The sequence below is a fragment of the Armigeres subalbatus genome, chromosome 2 (genome assembly GCF_024139115.2).
Source record: "Armigeres subalbatus isolate Guangzhou_Male chromosome 2, GZ_Asu_2, whole genome shotgun sequence".
Taxonomy (NCBI): domain Eukaryota; kingdom Metazoa; phylum Arthropoda; class Insecta; order Diptera; family Culicidae; genus Armigeres; species Armigeres subalbatus.
Window position 1 is genome coordinate 171,268,120 of NC_085140.1, and position 20,264 is coordinate 171,288,383.

A 20,264-nucleotide genomic window follows, 5' to 3' on the forward strand; every position below is an offset into this window, starting at 1 on the left:
AACAAACAGATAATTCCTGATAAATTTCCTCTTCCTCGTATTGATGAAATCTTGGATAATTTAGGTCGAGCGAAGTATTTTACTACACTCGATCTCATGTCTGGATTTCATCAAATACCTCTTGATGAAGCATCTAAACGTTATACTGCCTTCTCCACCGATACTGGTCATTATGAATTTAATAGACTTCCTTTCGGATTAAATATCAGTCCAAATTCATTCCAACGCATGATGTCAATTGCTTTAAGCGGACTTCCACCCCAATGCGCTTTTCTGTATATTGATGATATCATTGTGGTAGGTTGTTCGATAAATCATCATATCGCAAATTTGAATAAAGTATTTCAACAATTGAGAAAATACAATCTCAAGTTGAATCCCAAAAAATGTCAATTCTTCAAAAATGAAGTTACGTATCTTGGACATAATATTTGAGAAAAAGGCATTCAGCCTGATAAATCAAAATTTTCAGTCATTTCAAACTATCCTGTTCCGTCAAACGCTGATGATGTACGACGATTTGTTGCATTTTGCAACTATTATCGTAGATTCATAAAAAACTTTGCTGAAATAACTCACCCATTGAACAAATTGTTAAGGAAAAACACTCAATTTAAATGGACCGACGAATGCGCGACGTCGTTCCTCACTCTAAAGAACAAACTTATTTCACCTCAAATTTTGCAGTTCCCAGATTACACAAAAGAGTTCATTATTACCACTGACGCGTCAAAGATAGCCTGTGGAGCAGTGCTTGCTCAATGTCATGATGGTTCCGAGTTACCAGTCGCATTTGCAAGTAAAGCTTTTACGAAAGGTGAATCAAACAAATCAACCATAGAGCAAGAATTAACTGCAATTCACTGGGCAGTAAATCATTTTAGGCCATACATTTACGGTCGTAAATTTATCATACGTACCGACCACCGACCATTGATATATTTATTTTCACTTAAAAATCCAGCTTCCAAACTAACCCGCATGAGATGGGAGTTAGAAGAATATAATTTTGAAGTACAGTATATTGAGGGTAAAACTAATGTGTTATCAGACGCGTTATCTAGAATTCAGATAACCTCTGATACGCTTAAACAAATGTATATAGTAACTAGATCAATGTCAAGGAAAAATGATACTACACAACCTGACCTTCCACACAAGAGCCTGATCAACTCCATGTGTACGAAGTGCTCAGTAATTTAGATGCATTTGACTTGCCAAAATTAACATTTTCTTATAATAATAATAATAAAAATATATTAATATGACCATTTATGATAAAAGTTTTCGGAAGAGACTATCACCAGTGATAGCACTCGCAGTAGATAACCCTGAAAATATTAAATTAGAAGTAGAAAATTTTTACAATTTATCGATGGCAGGCCTGCCGATAATAACGTTAATAGCGATCATGACGCAAATACCAATAACAAAAGTTCAAAAACATTTATTCCCAAGAAGCTAGCAATTCAAACAAACGATATCTTATTCCAACATGTCGATATGACTACATTTAAAAATTTAGGTAACGCGGTTCTTAGGAACGCTACCGTATTAATCTACGAAAAACCTGTTGAAATTACAACAGAACGAGAAATTAACGAAATATTGAAAAAACACCACGACTCTCCCGTAGGAGGTCATCCAGGTGTAAATAGATTGTATAAAAAATTAAAGTCGCTCTTTTCCTGGCCAAACATGAAACAAATAGTTTCTGATTACGTTTCATCTTGCGAGCTTTGCAAAATAAACAAACACGCAATACCAGTAAAGACACCAGTTATTGTGACAACTACTCCAAACAAAACATTCGACGTAGTGTCCATTGACACTATCGGACCTTTCCCACTGACTGAAAAAGGAAACCGCTATGCTGTAACACTGCAATGCGATCTTTCCAAGTATGTCATTGCAATTCCCGTTCCAGACAAATCAGCTGTTTCAATCGCTAAAGCAGTTGTTGAGAAATGCATTCTTGTATATGGTCCGATGAAATGTATTAAAACAGATCAAGGAACTGAATACAAGGGAGTATTCGATGAAGTTTGTAATTTATTACAATTAAACCATACATGTTCGACAGCTTATCACCCCCAAACAATTGGAGCTTTAGAGCGCAACCACAAATGTTTGAATGAATATTTGAGGATGTTCGCAAATGAACGCACAATTGATTGGGATGAATGGCTATCTTTTTATTGTTTTGCATATAATACAACACCCAATACGGACCACAATTTTGCCCCTTTTGAACTAATTTTCGGAAAAAAACTGAATGCTTTTGAATTTTGTAAAAACCAGAAAATAGATCCACAATATAATCTTGATTCTTACCTACATGAACTTAAATTTAGATTACAAATCACTCATGCCAATGTTATCCAAACAATTATGAACAGGAAAGTTAAAAGAACAAACAGCCTCAATCAGAAAGTAAAGCCCACAGATTTACAAATAGGTGACACAGTATACTTACAAATTGAAAATAGACACAAGCTACAACCAGTTTATAGTGGCCCTTATCAGATAGAAAAATTAAACGATTCTAATGCGATAATTATTCAAAATGGAAAAATAGTAGAAGTTCATAAAACTAGATTAATCCAACGATAAAACATGTATTCAACAACCTTCTTTTCCTTTAGGGTGAAGGGGGAACGCAATATGCATTTCAGATAAAAAACAACAAATTGTAAGAAAAATAGAAATTAAAATTCAGAAAATTCATTTTGGAAAAATCAACATTGTGAGAGGCATTTGAAGTGCAACCAAGTTAATTACAATTTACATTTTGGCCCGTAGGGGAATGGTGTAACATGTGCATCCCACACGTTATTCAAATTCTCATCTATCATACACTTCGAGCAGACCACACCAGTGCAATCATGCTGAGAAGGTTAATTTCAAAGCCACATTGAACTTTCAGTTCAATGGCTTACATTCTAGGCGACAAACAGAAGTGTCGCATTACAAATTTATCGAAGCATGCTGTTACCAACTGTACAGCTATGCAGTTTTGAGGGACTCTGTCTCTCCTGTTGCATGGACAACGATCGCTGATTGGTGATCGTTGTACATAGCATTTTATGTATCGGTGCTTCAAGTGTCTCCAGTTAGGTTACTTGTAAAATATATTTGGAACAAATAAACATTCCTTACAGAACCGTCAAAGGGAGTGTTTGATATTTTCTTTGAGAAAGGAAATTTAAATATTACATGAGCCATCGACACCAAATAGATATTTTATTATTTTCGCGACGTCCAAAACACGCACTGCACTCGATGGCTACTCACTTTGAAAAACGTGACAAATTATTTAAAAATGCCTGATGGTTGATGTATTATCGAATGCGAATGTATACCGTTTTGGTTCAAATCTCGAACATGACTCATATTCCAAACACTGGCGTTTTGGCACCCTAAAACAAAAGTTTCATCTGTTTTCAGTTCTGATGATCAAGATTACAAAAGATATTTTAGTTAGGGAGACGGCAGGTATTTTCGTCTGTTCGTCATAGTCTCGAAAACCAATAAAAGAGACGCTTTTTTTGTAAAATTCATGCGTACCAAATCGTAAACTCAGGAGAAACGTTCTGCTATAGTGGAGTTCTAGCAAATGTACGTTGCTTTCGTTGGTTTTAGCCCCTATGACGATGGATGGAAATACCTGCCGTGTCCCTACTAGATAAAGATTGTCGCTGTCGTCGCTGTCCGGAACATCTTTTGCTGGCGAGGGTAGGGGAGCTAAATTTTTTTTTTTGTCTTTATTAAAGAGGGGAGGGGAGCTAAATGTCAAAGAAGGAAAATCCATACGATTTGACAGGTATGTACCACACATGTTTCGGACAGCAGAACAAAGGGAACCGAAGCGACAATCTTTATCTAGTACTAAAATATCTTTTAAGATTACAAATGAATTCGAGAGAATTACACAAATAAAGCCAAAATGGCCATTTAAAAGCGAGTGTTCGGAATTTGAGTCAAAACGGTAAAACACGTGTCTTCGCTACAAACGTCAATCACACAAGAGACCGTTTGTTCCATGCCTACTATGATCATATAATACCTAAATCCGTTGTATATACGTGATCGCCAGTATGTTCCGATCGTACAGATGGGACAATAAACTCCAACTCTGAGTGGAAATGCTGCCGAGTTGAATGCGGCCATATTTTTCGGACTACATGCACACAAAAGCGTTCAAGAATTCATTAACTAATAAGATCACGGTGTATTTTGAAAATAGAGGTAATAAACTATAGAGGACGATTGTCGCTGCGGTTCCCTTTGTTATCGTCCCCAAACATGTTGGGTACCTATATGTCAAAACGTACTGATTTTTCCTTTGTTGACATTTAGTGCCCTATCCTCGCCAGCAAAAGATGTTTCGCCAGTGACGACAGCGACAAGCTTCCCCTATAGTTTATTACCTCTATTATTTTGAGTAATGTTTTCTTAAACAACATACTAGTGTTCCCGAATCCGTGACTCAAATCACGGTGTTTTTGCTGATTCATGAATTCGGCTACGTTTTCTTGTTTGTTATCTGAATGAAACGAGCAAATATGTCTTCCTTACCTTAAGTCCTACCCCGGTATAAGTCATTAGAGCAAAAGGGCCTTAACATTTAAAATTCGAAATTTTACGATTGCCGAGAATCCAACCGCCGGGATCTTGGCAATAATTTTGACGACTCTTAGGAAAAAAAAAACGAGATTTCGGTAAACTTTACCGAGTCGGTAAAATTATGACGGTAAAAGAATTACCGAGTTTCGGTAAAAAAAAAAATTACCGAGATCTCGGCTGTTGGAATCTCGGCGAAAATTTTCCTGATGTCGGTGTGTGTACTTTGGTCGACTGAACGGTGACAGCAACAGTGGAAATGGAGATATTCCGATCCACAATTCTCAAATAATTTTGTTAATATGAAGTTTTTAGACTTATTGCAAGGAGGAACCGGTTCCGGAACTTGGACCAAACCATTCGATAAGTTTATTTGAGATAAAAGAAATATTCTTGTTTTCTCTAGATTACTCAAAATATCCTCAGCATAGAACTTTGGATTTTGTAGTCGGTTTGGTAATTGGCCCTGTAATTAATAAAATTGTTCTGTTTTTCATATCGTGACTCTTGATGCCGGCGCCCCCCCCCTGAGCGCTGGCGCCCTTGGCGGGGGCCACCCTACCAACCGAACGTTGGTTTATAATTTCTGGATAGGGTTATTCAAATGCAATTTATTTATTATGTGGATAGTTTTTGCTTATCCAGTACTCAAAGATAAATAGGAACAATGTCTTCCGAGAAAATGGAAACTGTCAGCTACAATCAGAACTTGTTTTTCATTTTGTTGAATAAAGACCGACTTCGCCCCATATTTATGGACCTTCTAACCCAATTTTTTTCTCCCTTCCTCCTGTTAGGAACAAACGTCTGCAACGGCGACAGTGGCGGTGGATTGTACGTCACTCGGAATGGCGTTTGGTATCTGATAGGAATTGTCTCGTTTACGGCTGCCCGCGAGGCTCAGACGAGTTTGTGCAGCACTAAGGACTACACAGGATTCACAAAAATTGCGGCCTTTGAAGAGTTCATTGTGAATTCCTGTGGACTTGTGGTATCTTCCCAGATCAACCAGCCGGTCGATCAACCTGGTGGCAAAAGACAGAAGTATATTTACGCATCGAATTTTGATTTACATAGAAAAATAAACTGGTTTCAAGCAGCGGATTATTGCCGTTCAATTGGAAAGCATCTGGCAGAGATAAAGTCAGCACAGGATAACGCAAAAGTTAAGGACATCGTGCGATTGGGTGGTAAGATTATCTCACTATCTTTCAAGTACAACTTTGCTTCATTATTAATTTAACATTTTTCTTCCACAGGAATGGAGCTAGATGAGGATGGAGTATCCAGGGTTAAGCAATACTGGATTGGGGCAAACGATCTGGCGGTGAACCGTGTGTTCAAATGGCAATTCAGTGGGAAACGTGTGACCTTCACTCATTGGAGGCAGAATGAGCCCAACAATATGCACAATAAAGAACACTGCGTGGCAGTTTTGGGTAATAAGCAAGCTTTCTGGTTGGATGCGAATTGCAAAGCGAAACGGCAGGTTCTATGTGAGTTTTGGAAATAAAACAACCAATGAATAGTTCTGACTTTGTTTCTAGTTTTATTACACTCTGGCCGGCAAATGAGAGTAAAATATGTTCACGCTCAGATTTCTTAAACCTATTTTACCACAATTATTAACCTAGAGCTTATTCACTGGTACAACGAAGTCATTACTGCTTCGATGTAGAATCTCTTCATGCATAAATATTTTTTTTACATTTTTACAAAATTGATCGACTTAATGCTATATTTTGATGTAAAATGTCTCAATGGTTTGTATTAAGTTAAAGAACAGGCTAAGGTATATCGTGTCTTATCGTATAAAAGTTTTAACAGACTTGCATCTTTGAAATTGGCTCTGGTTTACGAATGTACACTTAACATTAGGGAACAAACACTATAGATAAGAATGATGATTTGAAGTATGAACAGTTTGAAAGATGAATAACAATTTCTTGAACACACTTTTGATTTAGAGATTTAGATGGCATTAGCAATTATCCCGTAGAAAGGAAATGATGTGTGTGTGAAATGCATACATTTCTAACGTCAGAGTACTTTAGAAAAGATGATTCAAAATATGTTTAGTTTTGCAAGCTTTGGCTAATTGAATATATTTCCATCATCCACACTTATTTTTATATAATGGTAACCGCTTATCTCACTTCTTCGTCTTCATTGGCATTACATCCCCCACTAGGACATTGCCTCTCGCAGCTTAGTGTTCATTAACCGTTCAGTACGCGCGTTGTCCTGGAACGCTCATGCAGGCTCGTTTGGCGGTGTTGTACAAAATACAATAACGCGCGTGCTCGAGTGTTAAGTGTTGAATTTACTAACTACGAGGTTTCTAAGCCAAATTACCGCTTATCGTTAATCGAACCCAATCACCCTCAGCATTGTCTTGCTTGGGGCGAGAAATTCTAGGCAATGTCCATACCCTAGCAGCACAATTCAGGACGCACGCAAAGGAAAAGCGTTCATGAATTCGTGAACTAGCAAGTTCACGGTGTATTTTGAGTCATGGCTTCGGGAACAGCAGTCACGTTTTCTAGAACTTTCTGGAAAATGCGACACCAGTCCCGAATCCATAACATAAATCACGGCGCATGTATGCTGGTTCACGAATTCGGAAACGATTTTTTCGTGTGCGATTTGGTTACAGTGACTTAAATATGATCTGATATAGTCGTACAAGTGTCACAGAAACTTGTGTAAGACAACTGTGCTGGTTAGGTAGTTAAAATGTAAAACTTGTTGCTTGCCGTTGAATCTGTTAATTTCCTGTTTGCATTTTGTTTGAAACAATTCATAACGATAGAATAATTGTCTAATGACATTTCAAAGTTATGTAAAATACTGACTTTAGAATCAAAAGATTGATTGCGCAAAAGTAATTTTTACAGCGAAAAGAAACTACAGGCAATGATTTCTTTGACATAATAATTTGACTAAAAAAAATATTTAGAACTCGTAATAGTTATTCTTTAGTATTTCTTGACGTTTTGTTCTGTGTTTAAAGTAAAGTAAGTTTTGGAATCAAGGATACGTATTTTGATGTTAATGATAAGTGAGAAATAACAAGAAATTGAGCAACAATCTAAACAAATGAGTACGAATGATAAAAATATGAACTGCCAAGCTTCACTGGTCATGGCACGATGTTATCTTTACTGAAACAGACGATAAGTGCAATAGTGGCGTGTACGTAGAACGTAAATCTAGGATTCAATACTGAAATTTCTTCCAGGCAAGTGTATGCAACCATCATCCCTATCTATTCTGATAACCACTGCATCCTTAAACCTCACAGATAAAATACGTTTCAAAACTACACGGTGTGTCGTTCCATTTAAGCCCTTTCCCGTCGCGATTCCATAGCTCTAAGCAATGTTCCTCTTCGCCGTTTTCGTACCGGAAGTTGTTGGGTTCTCCGGCGTTCCAGTTGGTGAAGGACAGTGGTCGTCCGTTCGAAATCCAGAAGAAGCTGCCTTCTTCTGCCAAATCGGTTCCGGACGTCCAGAAGTGTTCTGCGGCTAGACCTAGAAGTAAAATACATTATGTTATTTCTTTTTATAGAATTTTAAACATTTACACTTCAGTAGTCGGTTTTCACGCGGAGTAAACGAGTCGCAGTTCAATGCAAAGTATACTCGAGGTTTTTAGAAGGTCCGGATAAGCGGGGGGATATTGTATCAGTTTATTTGAAAACAATGAGATAAGTTTTACGTCGATCTGATTTATTATCAGTAAAGTTTCCACACTAATACTCTTCCCTTCCGTTCCAATTGGAAGCTTGGTAGAAGTAAGGCCATTCGATTTCTAGCGTTCCCAAAAATTTCCCTTTTTTCGCTTCACAAATCTACTTTTCTAAAAATTCCTTACGCATGTCGTATCCTAACGGAACTATCTAAAATATTCTTGTACCTCTAATTCTATAAAAAAATACATTTTAGTTTCAAAAATCACATTATTCTCTATTCACAAGTTATGTAAAGAACAAGGAACCACGATTGTTGCTTCTGATGCAAGAAGCAATCTTTTTATCACGCCAAAGCATTAAATCGTCGGAAAACTACAGCTGATCGCTACATAGTTGATAAGAAGAAAATGTAGTTACAACCTTATCAAAGACTAATTTTTTAAAATAATTCCAGCATAATTTTTCAAAACGACGTATGTAACAATTATCAAGATTCGAGAAAGTTAACAAACCTTTTTGTAAAACGAATTTAAATTTAAATCATTTTTCAATAGTTTTTTTTTCACTGCCATGCATCAATAAATGACACGTAACGGGTAGCATCTAAAAGCTAGAATGAAAAGAATGGAACGGGAAAAAAACTACAAAGAAGTACAGTTCAATCTGATATATGTTATATAAAGAGTTGTCCTTAGTCTTCAAACTTAGGCTAATGAATATAATAAATATAAGCATATGGTCTGTGGTTCGTCGTGCTGCGCAGCTTAGTCTTTCTGGTATGACATGACCGCTGTACGGCTCTGCCACATCGATTTTCGGAATTCTGCTTCTGATCCTGCTTATGAGTTGCTTCGTGTCTTTGGTATTACAATCACCTTTGTATATAATGGACCTCAGTAGACCAAAAAATTGCTATGACAGTTTCCGAATCATTTTCACGCTTAAAATGTTCAACCGTCTATTTTTCCCATGATCTTTGTTTGCTTGGAAAATTTACAATGTGCGCCGCAGTACTTCCTGTTTCGGCGGCATGTTGTGAGCAATGTTGGAGTGAAAGTGGGTCTGCGACGATTCCAAGATTGATGTCACATAAAGTCATATTTCTGTCAAAGCATTATTATTCTGATAGAAAGTATTGAAGTAATTCCATTTTTCCAGTTGCCACCCGTTAATAAGCGTGCGTCATATCATAGCTCAATTCATTCAAATTCCCTATGAAAATTATAAAATTATAAAATTCCTTCCCATGAGGGAAGGAGGGGCAATATGTCCTAGCTAAGCAAATACTGCTTTAATTTCCTTGCTGTAACAATTTTAATGATGCTCTGGACAAAATTTCAGCCAAATCGGTCAACGTTTGGGCGGTGCTAAACTCGTTGGAAGTTTATATGGAAAAATGTATGCAGAAATATCCAAAAACAGTGATTTGCAGTTGGACGGCACAATTTACGATCAAGAATCATGATACTCATTCAGTTCTTGAAGAATTAAATACAGAATGTTATGCTGAAACCCGCGAGAAGATTAGAGTTTATTAGACAAAGATATTAGCATTTTACTGGAGTGTTGTAGGGGTGAATTTATTTCTTTTCAAAGGTAAAAGAAACGAAATTTGCTCAAACCCTACATCAGAGAAATGCTAATAACTTAGCCGAGCAAAGTCTAAACTTCTCGCGGTTTTCTGCATAACATTCTGTATTAAATTCTTCAAGATATGAATGAGTATCATAGTTCTACATCGTAAGTTATGCCGCCCAAATGCAATTCACTGTTTTTGGATGTTTCTGCATACATTTTTGCATATAAACTTCCAACGAGTTTAGCAACGCCCAAACGTTGACCGATTTGGCTGAAATTTTGTCCAGAGCATCAGGGCATCAAATAGAGCCGAATAAGAGAGCGGCCCATCAAAAAATTGAAAAAAGTTTTTCCCATACTAATTTGAGCCACCCTACTGCATATTGATTGGTTTTCCATAGTGTACGATTGTCGAAACTGCAGTTTTCTTTGTTTTGCTTTTTGACGTAGGACTTACGTCTTTCTTTAATATACTGGGTGTCATTTAGATTTTTGGAACTCGAGAGCGTTACGCTGGAAGGGAAGACTCTCCACCATTTTGCCTATTCCATTGAAACTTAAGATTATTAACAATAAGCTATTGAAAATTTCAATTCTTATCAAAGCCAGTACAAATTTCATACACGTAAAAAAATTTAATGTTGTTTATTATAAATATTTCTAATACTTTTTTGTCAAAGCAGGCGCTTAATGACATGTATAAGAAAAAAAACTTATACATGGCATTAGTCACATACATTCGGAAACTTATACTTTCCATTAACTTATGAATGTTATTAGCTTTTTGATACGGGATCATTCATTAGGTGGCATAATGAAGAGTATAAGTATTTTCGAATGGTTTTTTGCCATAACATATAAGGACATCAGAATGCGGTATGTCACGGGCCTTCGGGTCTACCGGAAGATTTTCTTTGTGTATAAAAGAAGCAGTGCCTGTCGTGTGCGAGTCATTTCAATTTGTGACAGCAGTGCGTACTGACGTGCTTTTTGCTCGCGCATTTTTCGTTTCGTTCGTTCGTTCGCTGTGTTTACTTACACAGCGACAGCATGCAGTCACCAGCGGTAGAACTGCCGGTGGGTCGGCGAATATGCATGAAAGAAGTGGGCGCATTTTTTTTTGTCATTCTGTGCTTGATGATGGTCGGATGCAGTGGTGTCGGTTGCGATGGATGCAATCGCCCATCGCATCGCTCGAAGTTCACGGCTAGAGGCCGATGATGGCTAAGGCAGCGAGGGCAGTGGTGGTGGATGAAGAAGAATAAAATTAGAGAGATTTGGTCTGCTCATCCAGGTGATTGGTTTCATAATCCACATGATCCCGGGATGGGTACGAGTCATGTCATATGACTGACCATATGTTAAGTTGTGCTTGGTACTAAACGACACGTGCATTAAAACATGGTTATACTATAACAGTTCTGATTCTCCAGCAAAAAAATCAACAACACTGAGGAAAATGAAAATTTGATCAAAATAATTACTTTCATTTATTTGCAGAAGGCATTAGCAATTAAAGATGCACAATCAGCAATAGTGTTATGTTAATATCCATTTTAGATTTAAAAAAATTTGCTATATTACATGTGAATGTTTTAAAAAAATGTCCACAAAAAATAATTCCCAGAAGAATATTTAAATAAAATTTTATCTCATTCTTTGTTTTTCATTTTCTAAGAAATTGTATTATTAAACTTGACGTAGACTCGGAGTTTGGAATCAAAACAAAAAATAATTTTTCGTTGACGTTTTAGCAGTACCTCCTCTATTTTAGTAGGGTTACTGCTCCTTAACTTGTTTCTTAATGTTGTGATTTTTTTTTCAGCAGTAAGCACGCATGTTAGCAAAAGAAGCAACGAAATTGATGCTGTATTTCTTTCTTTGGAAAACGGGACAGTTCCCCTAAAATAGCACATTTTGCCCAAGTCTGAAAATTTTATAAATAGAATTCTTAAACTTCATATTATTATTTATTTAATCAGACTAAGGCCGAAGTGGCCTGTGCGGTGTATAAGAGTCTTCTCCATTCGGCTCGGTCCATGGCTACACGTCGCCAACCACGCAGTCTACGGAGGGTCCGCAAGTCATCTTCCACCTGATCGATCCACCTTGCCCGCTGCGCACCTCGCCTTCTTGTGCCCGTCGGATCGTTGTCGAGAACCATTTTCACCGGGTTACTGTCCGACATTCTGGCTACGTGCCCGGCCCATCGCAGTCGTCCGATTTTCGCGGTGTGAACGATGGATGGTTCTCCCAACAGCTGATGCAATTCGTGGTTCATTCGCCTCCTCCACGTACCGTCCGCCATCTGCACCCCACCATAGATGGTACGCAGCACTTTCCTTTCGAAAACTCCAAGTGCGCGTTGGTCCTCCACGAGCATCGTCCAGGTCTCGTGTCCGTAGAGGACTACCGGTCTAATTAGCGTTTTGTAGATTGTCAGTTTGGTACGTCGGCGAACTCTATTCGATCGGAGCGTCTTGCGGAGTCCAAAGTACGTACGATTTCCAGCCACTATGCGTCTCCGAATTTCTCTGCTGGTGTCATTTTCGGCAGTCACCAGTGAGCCCAAGTACACAAATTCTTCTACCACCTCGATTTCGTCACCACCGATGCAAACTCGCGGTGGGTGGCTCACATTGTCTTCTCTTGAACCTCTTCCTATCATGTACTTCGTCTTCGACGTGTTGATGACTAGTCCGATCCGCTTAGCTTCCCTCTTCAGTCTGATGTAGGCTTCCTCCATCTTCTCAAAGTTACGTGCCATAATATCTATGTCGTCGGCGAAACCAAATAGCTGGACGGACTTATTGAAAATTGTACCACTCGTGTTAATCTCTGCTCTTCGTATTACCCCTTCCAAAGCGATGTTGAATAGCAAACACGAAAGACCATCACCTTGCCGTAACCCTCTGCGGGTTTCGAAGGGACTCGAGAATGCCCCTGAAACTCGAACTACGCACATCACCCGATCCATCGTCGCTTTGATCAACCGTGTCAGTTTATCCGGAAAACCGTGTTCGTGCATTAGCTGCCATAGCTGGTCCCGATCGATTGTATCATATGCGGCTTTGAAGTCGATGAATAGATGATGTGTGGGCACGTTGTATTCGCGGCATTTCTGCAGTACTTGGCGAATGGCGAACACCTGGTCCGTGGTGGAGCGTTCGCCCATAAAACCCGCCTGGTACTGCCCCACGAACTCCCTTGCAGTTGGTGCTAGTCGACGGCATAAAATTTGGGAGAGTACCTTGTAGGCAGCGTTCAGCAATGTGATTGCGCGGTAGTTGCTACAATCCAGCTTATCGCCCTTTTTGTAGATGGGACACACGACACCTTCCATCCACTCCTGCGGCAAAACTTCCTCCTCCCAAATCTTGGTAATGACCCAGTGCAGCGCTCTAGCCAGTGCCTCACCACCGTGTTTAAATAGCTCTCCTGGTAGTTGGTCAACCCCAGGGGCTTTGTTGTTCTTCAGCCGGCCAATCTCCTCCTGGATTTCCTGGAGATCCGGAGCCGGTAGAATTATGTCCTGCGCGCGTTCTCCCAGGTCCATCACCATACCGCCATCTTCGTCTGCCACATCGCCATTCAGGTGTTCTTCGTAGTGCTGCCGCCACCTTTGGATCACCTCACGCTCGTTCGTAAGAAGGTTCCCGTTTATGTCCTTACACATATCAGGCTGTGGCACGTGGCCCTTACGTGAACGGTTTAACTTCTCATAGAACTTTCGTGTGTTATTAGCGCGGTACAGTTGCTCCGTTTCTTCACGGTCTCGATCTTCCTGCTGGCGCTTTTTCCTCCGGAAAATCGAGTTTTGTCTGTTCCGCGCCTGTTTATATCGTGCCTCGTTCGCCCTCGTGCGGTGTTGCAGCAATCTCGCCCATGCTGCATTCTTCTCTTCCACTAACTGCTCACATTTGCCGTCATACCAGTCGTTTCTCTGATCCGAGGGCACCGTGCCAAGTGCAGCGGTTGCGGTGCTACCAATGGCGGATCGAATATCTCTCCAGCCATCTTCAAGAGACGCTGCGCCTAGCTGCTCTTCCGTTGGAAGTGCCACTTCCAGCTGCTGCGCGTATTCTTGGGCTAGTCTACCATCTTGTAGCCGCCCAATGTTAAGCCGCGGCGTCCGACTTCGACGCGTGTTGTACACCGTCGAGAGTTTTGAGCGCAGACATACTGCAACGAGGTAGTGGTCGGATTCAATATTCGCACTGCGGTAAGTGCGGACGTTCGTGATGTCGGAGAAGAATTTACCGTCGATTAGAACGTGGTCGATTTGGTTTTCCGTTTCTTGGTTAGGTGATCTCCATGTGGCCTTGTGGATATTTTTGCGGGGAAAGGAGGTGCTTCGGACTACCATTCCGCGGGAGGCTGCGAAGTTTATGCATCGTTGGCCGTTGTCATTCGATACGGTGTGCAGACTATCCGGTCCGATGACCGGTCTATACATTTCCTCCCTTCCTACCTGTGCGTTCATGTCACCGATGACGATTTTAACGTCCCGCAGTGGGCATCCATCGTATGTCTGCTCCAGCTGTGCGTAGAACGCTTCTTTCTCGTCGTCGGGTCTCCCTTCGTGTGGGCAGTGCACGTTGATGATACTATAGTTGAAGAAACGGCCTTTAATCCTCAGCTTGCACATCCTTGCGTTGATTGGCTGCCACCCAATCACGCGTTGGCGCATCTTACCCAGCACTATGAAGCCGGTTCCCAGCTCGTTGGTGGTGCCACAGCTTTGGTAGAAGGTAGCCGCTCGATGCCCGCTTTTCCACACTTTCTGTCCTGTCCAGCAAATCTCCTGCAGCGCCACGACGTCGAAGTTGCGGGGATGTAATTCATCGTAGATCATCCTGTCGCAACCTGCGAAACCTAGCGACTTGCAATTCCATGTTCCAAGCTTCCAATCGTGATCCTGTATTCGTCGCCTAGGTCTTTGCCGATTATATCGAGTCGCATTATCTATCTATTATCTTAAACTTCATATACTATCATCAATAAGAAATCAATAAATGCCCTACATTTGCTTGAGTAAAGCAATTCTAATTATGTATTTAATTATTAGTTTTGTTTCCAGAAGTTTTGAATAAACAAATTGCTAATAATTCTACACAGCATGGAAGTTGTCGTTTCCAATATCAATACAATCCAAAAGTTAAATGTAAATACTTTACGTTTATACAAGTCCTACGTCTACTCGCGGTTATGTTGAAAACATTACCCATTACTTTTTTGTTACGGGGAAGGGCCATTTGACCGAATACCGTTCGGCCATACCGGAATGCCATTTGCCCGAAGGTCATTAGGCCGAAGGTTGTTTGGCCGAATATACCTTTTGGCAAAAAGTACCATTAGGCCGAAAGTTATTTGCTGGAAAGGGTCATATAGCCGAATTGGTCATTTGGTCGAATAAGCCATTTGACCGAAAAAATCATTTGGCTTGCCTTTTCAGCCGAAAAGGTCATTCGGCAGAATATCCATTTGACCGAAAAAGTCATTTGGCTGAAAAGGTCATTTGGCCGAATGGGTTATTTGGCCGAAAAGTTCATTTGGCTAAATAGGTAATTTGGTCGTTCGGCCGACTGTGTCATTTGACGTATCGCATCCCACTTTTCATCATATAAAGTGAGAAATAAGAAGTTTGAAATGATAAGTGAAAAGAGAGGCGTCTTCCTTCTCTAGAGATGGGCAAAACGGAACACTTCGTTGAGCGGATGAGATCTGGTTCATTCAGTCTAATGATCCGGATCTTTTATACGGATCGGATCTTTAGATCAAAACATAAGAAAAATGCAAAATGGTGAAACGGTTGTCATTCAGGACCACACTTCTGACCCGTACAGATAATAGTTTCACACCTCTTTTGCTCACAAGCAAATAAACCATGTATAGAGAATAGAGGTGAGCCTGCATAGGGCTGAAAACATCTCGAATAAAGACAAAATAATGTATAGAGAACCTACAATACACATTTAATTTTGCCATTCCATTACAAAAGGTTAGCTAATTTACTGAACTGGTGAACCGGATCTTTCAAAAAGTGAGCCTCGAATCATTCACTCACTTCAAAGATCCGGATCATTTTAACGGTTCCGGATCTTAAAGCCCATCATTCCATGCTGAATGTTTTTAAATAGAAGAATTAAAAAAAAAATCGAAGGCAGATTGGTTTTTATTTTTTGGATTTTGTTCCTTTTAGAATTGCTTTGTATTTTAACCAATTGCGGCAAATTGAAATGTGTGGTGCGGGGGAAATTGAAACAACAATTCAAAGCACTATTCTTGCAATTGAAAGTAATATTTTTTTTTCTAGAATTCAATATGGTACGTAAATAACCATTTCTGAAAATAAATTAAATACATTTCCATCTCTGTCTCTTTTATTCATGCATGCAACCCTCCAACAATTTTCACTTGAGAATAAAATGAAAATGTTTAAACTGCATGACCTAGTTTTGAGAATATTAGGCTACTTTTCCTTATAGTGAAGCACATTTATAAACCTTTTGTTAGCTTCCCTTCACTTCTCAAGCCCTTTTTTTCTCCCATGAAGAATTATACGCTGCTTAATTAATGTAAAAATGAAAAGAAGCCACAACCGAACTTTCAAGCGAACAATTCAATTGAACCAAAAAAATAACCAACCTGAAAAGTTATCCTAGTGGTCAATAGTATCTTCTTCTTCTTCTTATTGGCATTACATCCCCACACTGGGACAGAGCCGCCTCGCAGCACTTCCACAGTTATTAACTGCGAGGTTTCTAAGCCAAGTTACCATTTTTGCATTCGTATATATCATGAGGCTAACACGATGATACTTTTATGCCCAGGGAAATCGAGACAATTTCCAATCCGAAAATTGCCTAGACCGGCACCGGGAATCGAACCCAGCCACCCTCAGCATGGCCTTGCTTTGTAGTCGCACGTCTTACCGCACGGCTAAGGAGGGCCCGTAATAGTCAATAGTATGATTTTGTCAATCGGATAACTTTCCAGAAACTAGTGCGTAGTTTGGTGCTTCTGAATTTTGCCTCTGAAAATAACACTTGTGAGTTTGTTGTACACTGGCCCTGTTCGCACAAGAGTCCCAGGTCAAATTTCGCCGACTTGAGTAATTTGCTGTTGCATTTTTCAAACTTGTTATACATGAAGAAATAAAAGGAAGTCCAATAAGCTTAAAAAAAAGCAATCTTTTCTTAAAATTTGACATAATATTCTTTATCCGCATACATTGCTATGGGACAACAAAATGGACCATATTTAGGTTTATTTGGTGTGTAAAATAGTATCAAATTCCCGGGTGTGGTTTTATCTGAATAAATATTAAAATGGGACAACACAAGTGGGTTTTAATTTCCATATTTCCAGAATAAAACCTACTATTTTATCAGTTCTGCCCAATGAATCCCATCTGCCCATCCAGAATCCAAATAAATTTTACTTCGTATTTTCAGAGTCACCGATCTAAATAAAGAAGCAACGAATAACTGCCATCTTCTTATTTTAGCTTTGATGCGTCACAATAAGCATAGAATAGAAAGATAATATCTACTCGTTGTTTCAGTATTAATAATGGTGCCCTTCAAAACGTGAGGTGTATCAACAATAAATTCCGAAAAGCTCGTCCTTAAGCAGGAGACAATTTTCGGCTACTTTCTGAATGGAAATCAAAATCGTCAAAACTAGACATGGGACTCATGCAAATCAAGGCATCCCTAGCAACACATGTCGGACAGATTTGGTTGCTGCAACTCTAATGTAACCAAATTCAGTAATATATGGTTTGCAGAAACCTCTATGCTAATATATAAACCTTATGCTCGGCCTTATGCTGTTATTCAAGTGTTGTTTTTGGTCCGAACTAGCAAACACCGCAAATGGATTCAAAATTGATCAAAGGGTCAATGTTTAGCAGCACTTCAAAATTCAACTTTGCAAAAACCGCCCCGATGTTTTTAAGTATTCTTCTTAATCTTTTATCTGAATGTTGAAATAATTTGATACTTAGTTTTTTGTTGGTTTTAAATATGAATTTTTCAATTACAACTGATCCAGTTGATAAGACCCTGTGCGTGCGGGCTTTAAATGCATCAATATTTGAAATGCTTCAACGGCCGCTAATTGAATTGAACCATCCTTCAAGATTATTTAAATTTATCGATAGTGCTACTGATAGCGTTGTAAAACCAGTTCCCTCCCTTGCGCTCGGCCGAGTTATCAGTTCGATTATCTCAACTAAACCCTCCCGCTCATCCGCAGCAATCGCACATAGTATTACCATAATCCTTGACATATTTCTCCAGTCGATCGTTCTCCTCCTGTGACTGAATGCTGGCGAGCTGCATTCCATGATATCGGCAGTACTGCAGGGCTTTGAACCAGTTAGCCTAGAAAGAAAAGGCATCACGAAACTGTACACATGTAACATGAATTTAAGGAATTCTTTAAAAGAAACTAAACCGATATGCCTTTCACTTGTCGCGAAAGAAAACCGATGGTAAAGTTAGTTTGGTACATGCACCACACCGAACTATGCCCGGTGCACTGAACCACAGCAGAAAACGAAGAGTAACTTACCTTGAAGAAAATGCTAAGATAGTACCTCTTTTCGCCCAGTTTTAACAGTGGCATCGTCCACCTCGTTGGGGCGCTGGAATCTTCAACACAGTTGGGACAATCTAGAAGAAGAGAGTGGTACGCAAAGAAAAGGATTACTTCAAGGCTCATCACTTTTGCATCGCGGCAGGGTGTGCTGTTCAATAATTGAAACCAATCAATGCTGGTTTTGGATTATGCAAACGTTTCAATGGACGTGCCTCATATCGATTCCCTCACGTTTAGCGCGTAGTTGAATGTGAAACTGGGGGCATGCAAAGGCAAGAAAACAGATTCATACATAGGTATGCTTGATTCGTTGTAGATTCACCAATTATGCATTCAGTTGCAACAATAGACTGATACTAGTTTTGCTATTACTTTAGTCTATGGTGGATTGTATTCAAATTTAACACTTTATTAGAGATTTCTATTTTGTTGCCTATAGCTGCTACAAATGATTGATCGATGGTCATTCCACATTCCACATGTGCTTATGAACCCTGCTATGAACAAACATGAATAAATATCATTTTAGAACATAAGAATAAAGAAAGTTGTATTAAATTGTCTTGAGAAGAAAAGAGAAATCCAAAAATATAAAAATTCACGGTGACCAAAGCCCTACTAAATAAAAAAAGAGAGATGGTGTTGAAACTGCGAATGATACGTAAGTTTGGCCAACTTTCGATGGTCGATTGCCGATGATCTACGCATCCCAACCCTGGGGTTATTTACTATCTGTCGCCGAGTAAAACATTTTCCATGCGATTGAAATCAACAAATTTGCAATACAACACTGGACAAAGAATCTAAGACTGTTTTATGCGATTGGGTTTTGGTAAACCGTAAACCGTAAAAATCATAGGAAAATCAGGGGTGTTTAAAAAGCTACGAAAGTTTGAGTCGATCATGAAATTAGTGCAGTGCTTAGTTAGCAAAACTGAAAATCTCAAAACTCATGGATGATTCAAATCAAATGTGCTGTGAAACTCTTCGAACTCATCTCCGAAAAAAATCATCAATGAGTTCAATCAATCCTTTGAATCAGTGCAGAACGTTTTGTCTTTTCCATTGTAGAAAATAGTGAATTGACGTTTTTGACAAAAAAAATGGATTTCATAGCATGTGTTAATAATAAATGAAGTCAGGGCCCGATTAGTATGCAAGACATGTTTATGTGATTATTAGTTATTACGATCGGCCACGTCTTTTATGAACTTGAAAGTATTTATGCACAATCGATTATGCTTCGTTTTTATTGAAAGTGCTTAAACTAAGAGAAGAAAATTGCTTTTTGGTCACCAGTAACGGTCGTCTCTGTTGAAGGTTGAAAATGTAAACGATAATTAAATTAATCGTTGTCTTATACCCTATATGGAGAATTGTGGTAGGTAGCTACTTAGTTAGTTATACATCCGTTCGGTTACTTGAACAGACAATTATGTTAAGCTCGTTTAGTGGAATTCAAGTTTTATTCAATTTAATTCCACCTCTTTGCAATCTTTACAGATATGTAGTTTGACCTCAACAATGAAGCCTTTTTAGAATCTCGTATTTGATTCTAAAGTCGAGTCAAATACGAGACACTGAAGACGGCTTTACTGTAACATTGTAGGTTTAAATTTCTCTAAAAGCATAGAAAACGGGTTAATGTTTGACTTTTTCTGTTTCGTTATGACTCTGCTTGGAAACGATTTCAACTTGAGGTATAAAATGACGCTGGAAGTAATCCTAATTTAAATTCAATGAAGAGCATTTAGATTATAAA

General features: G+C 39.1%; 2 protein-coding genes across 3 annotated transcripts in view; one reads left to right on the forward strand and one right to left on the reverse strand.

Moving 5' to 3' along the window:
- The window catches only part of LOC134211203 (prostasin-like), a 28,965-nt gene extending 22,807 nt beyond the window's left edge, over positions 1 to 6,158 (forward strand). For both annotated transcript variants that reach the window (XM_062687884.1, XM_062687883.1), the window contains 2 exons: positions 5,421 to 5,813; positions 5,883 to 6,158. In XM_062687884.1, the coding sequence (XP_062543868.1) occupies positions 5,421 to 5,813; positions 5,883 to 6,136 (647 nt within the window). In that variant the 3' untranslated portion in view covers positions 6,137 to 6,158. The remainder of the gene's footprint in view (positions 1 to 5,420; positions 5,814 to 5,882) is intronic.
- LOC134211202 (collectin-10-like) overlaps positions 6,148 to 20,264 on the reverse strand; it is a 206,892-nt gene continuing 192,775 nt past the window's right edge. The window contains exons 5-7 of the mRNA XM_062687882.1: positions 18,476 to 18,576; positions 18,177 to 18,285; positions 6,148 to 8,156 (exon numbers count right to left, since the gene is read on the reverse strand). Coding sequence (XP_062543866.1) covers positions 7,915 to 8,156; positions 18,177 to 18,285; positions 18,476 to 18,576 — 452 coding nt within the window. The 3' untranslated portion in view covers positions 6,148 to 7,914. The remainder of the gene's footprint in view (positions 8,157 to 18,176; positions 18,286 to 18,475; positions 18,577 to 20,264) is intronic.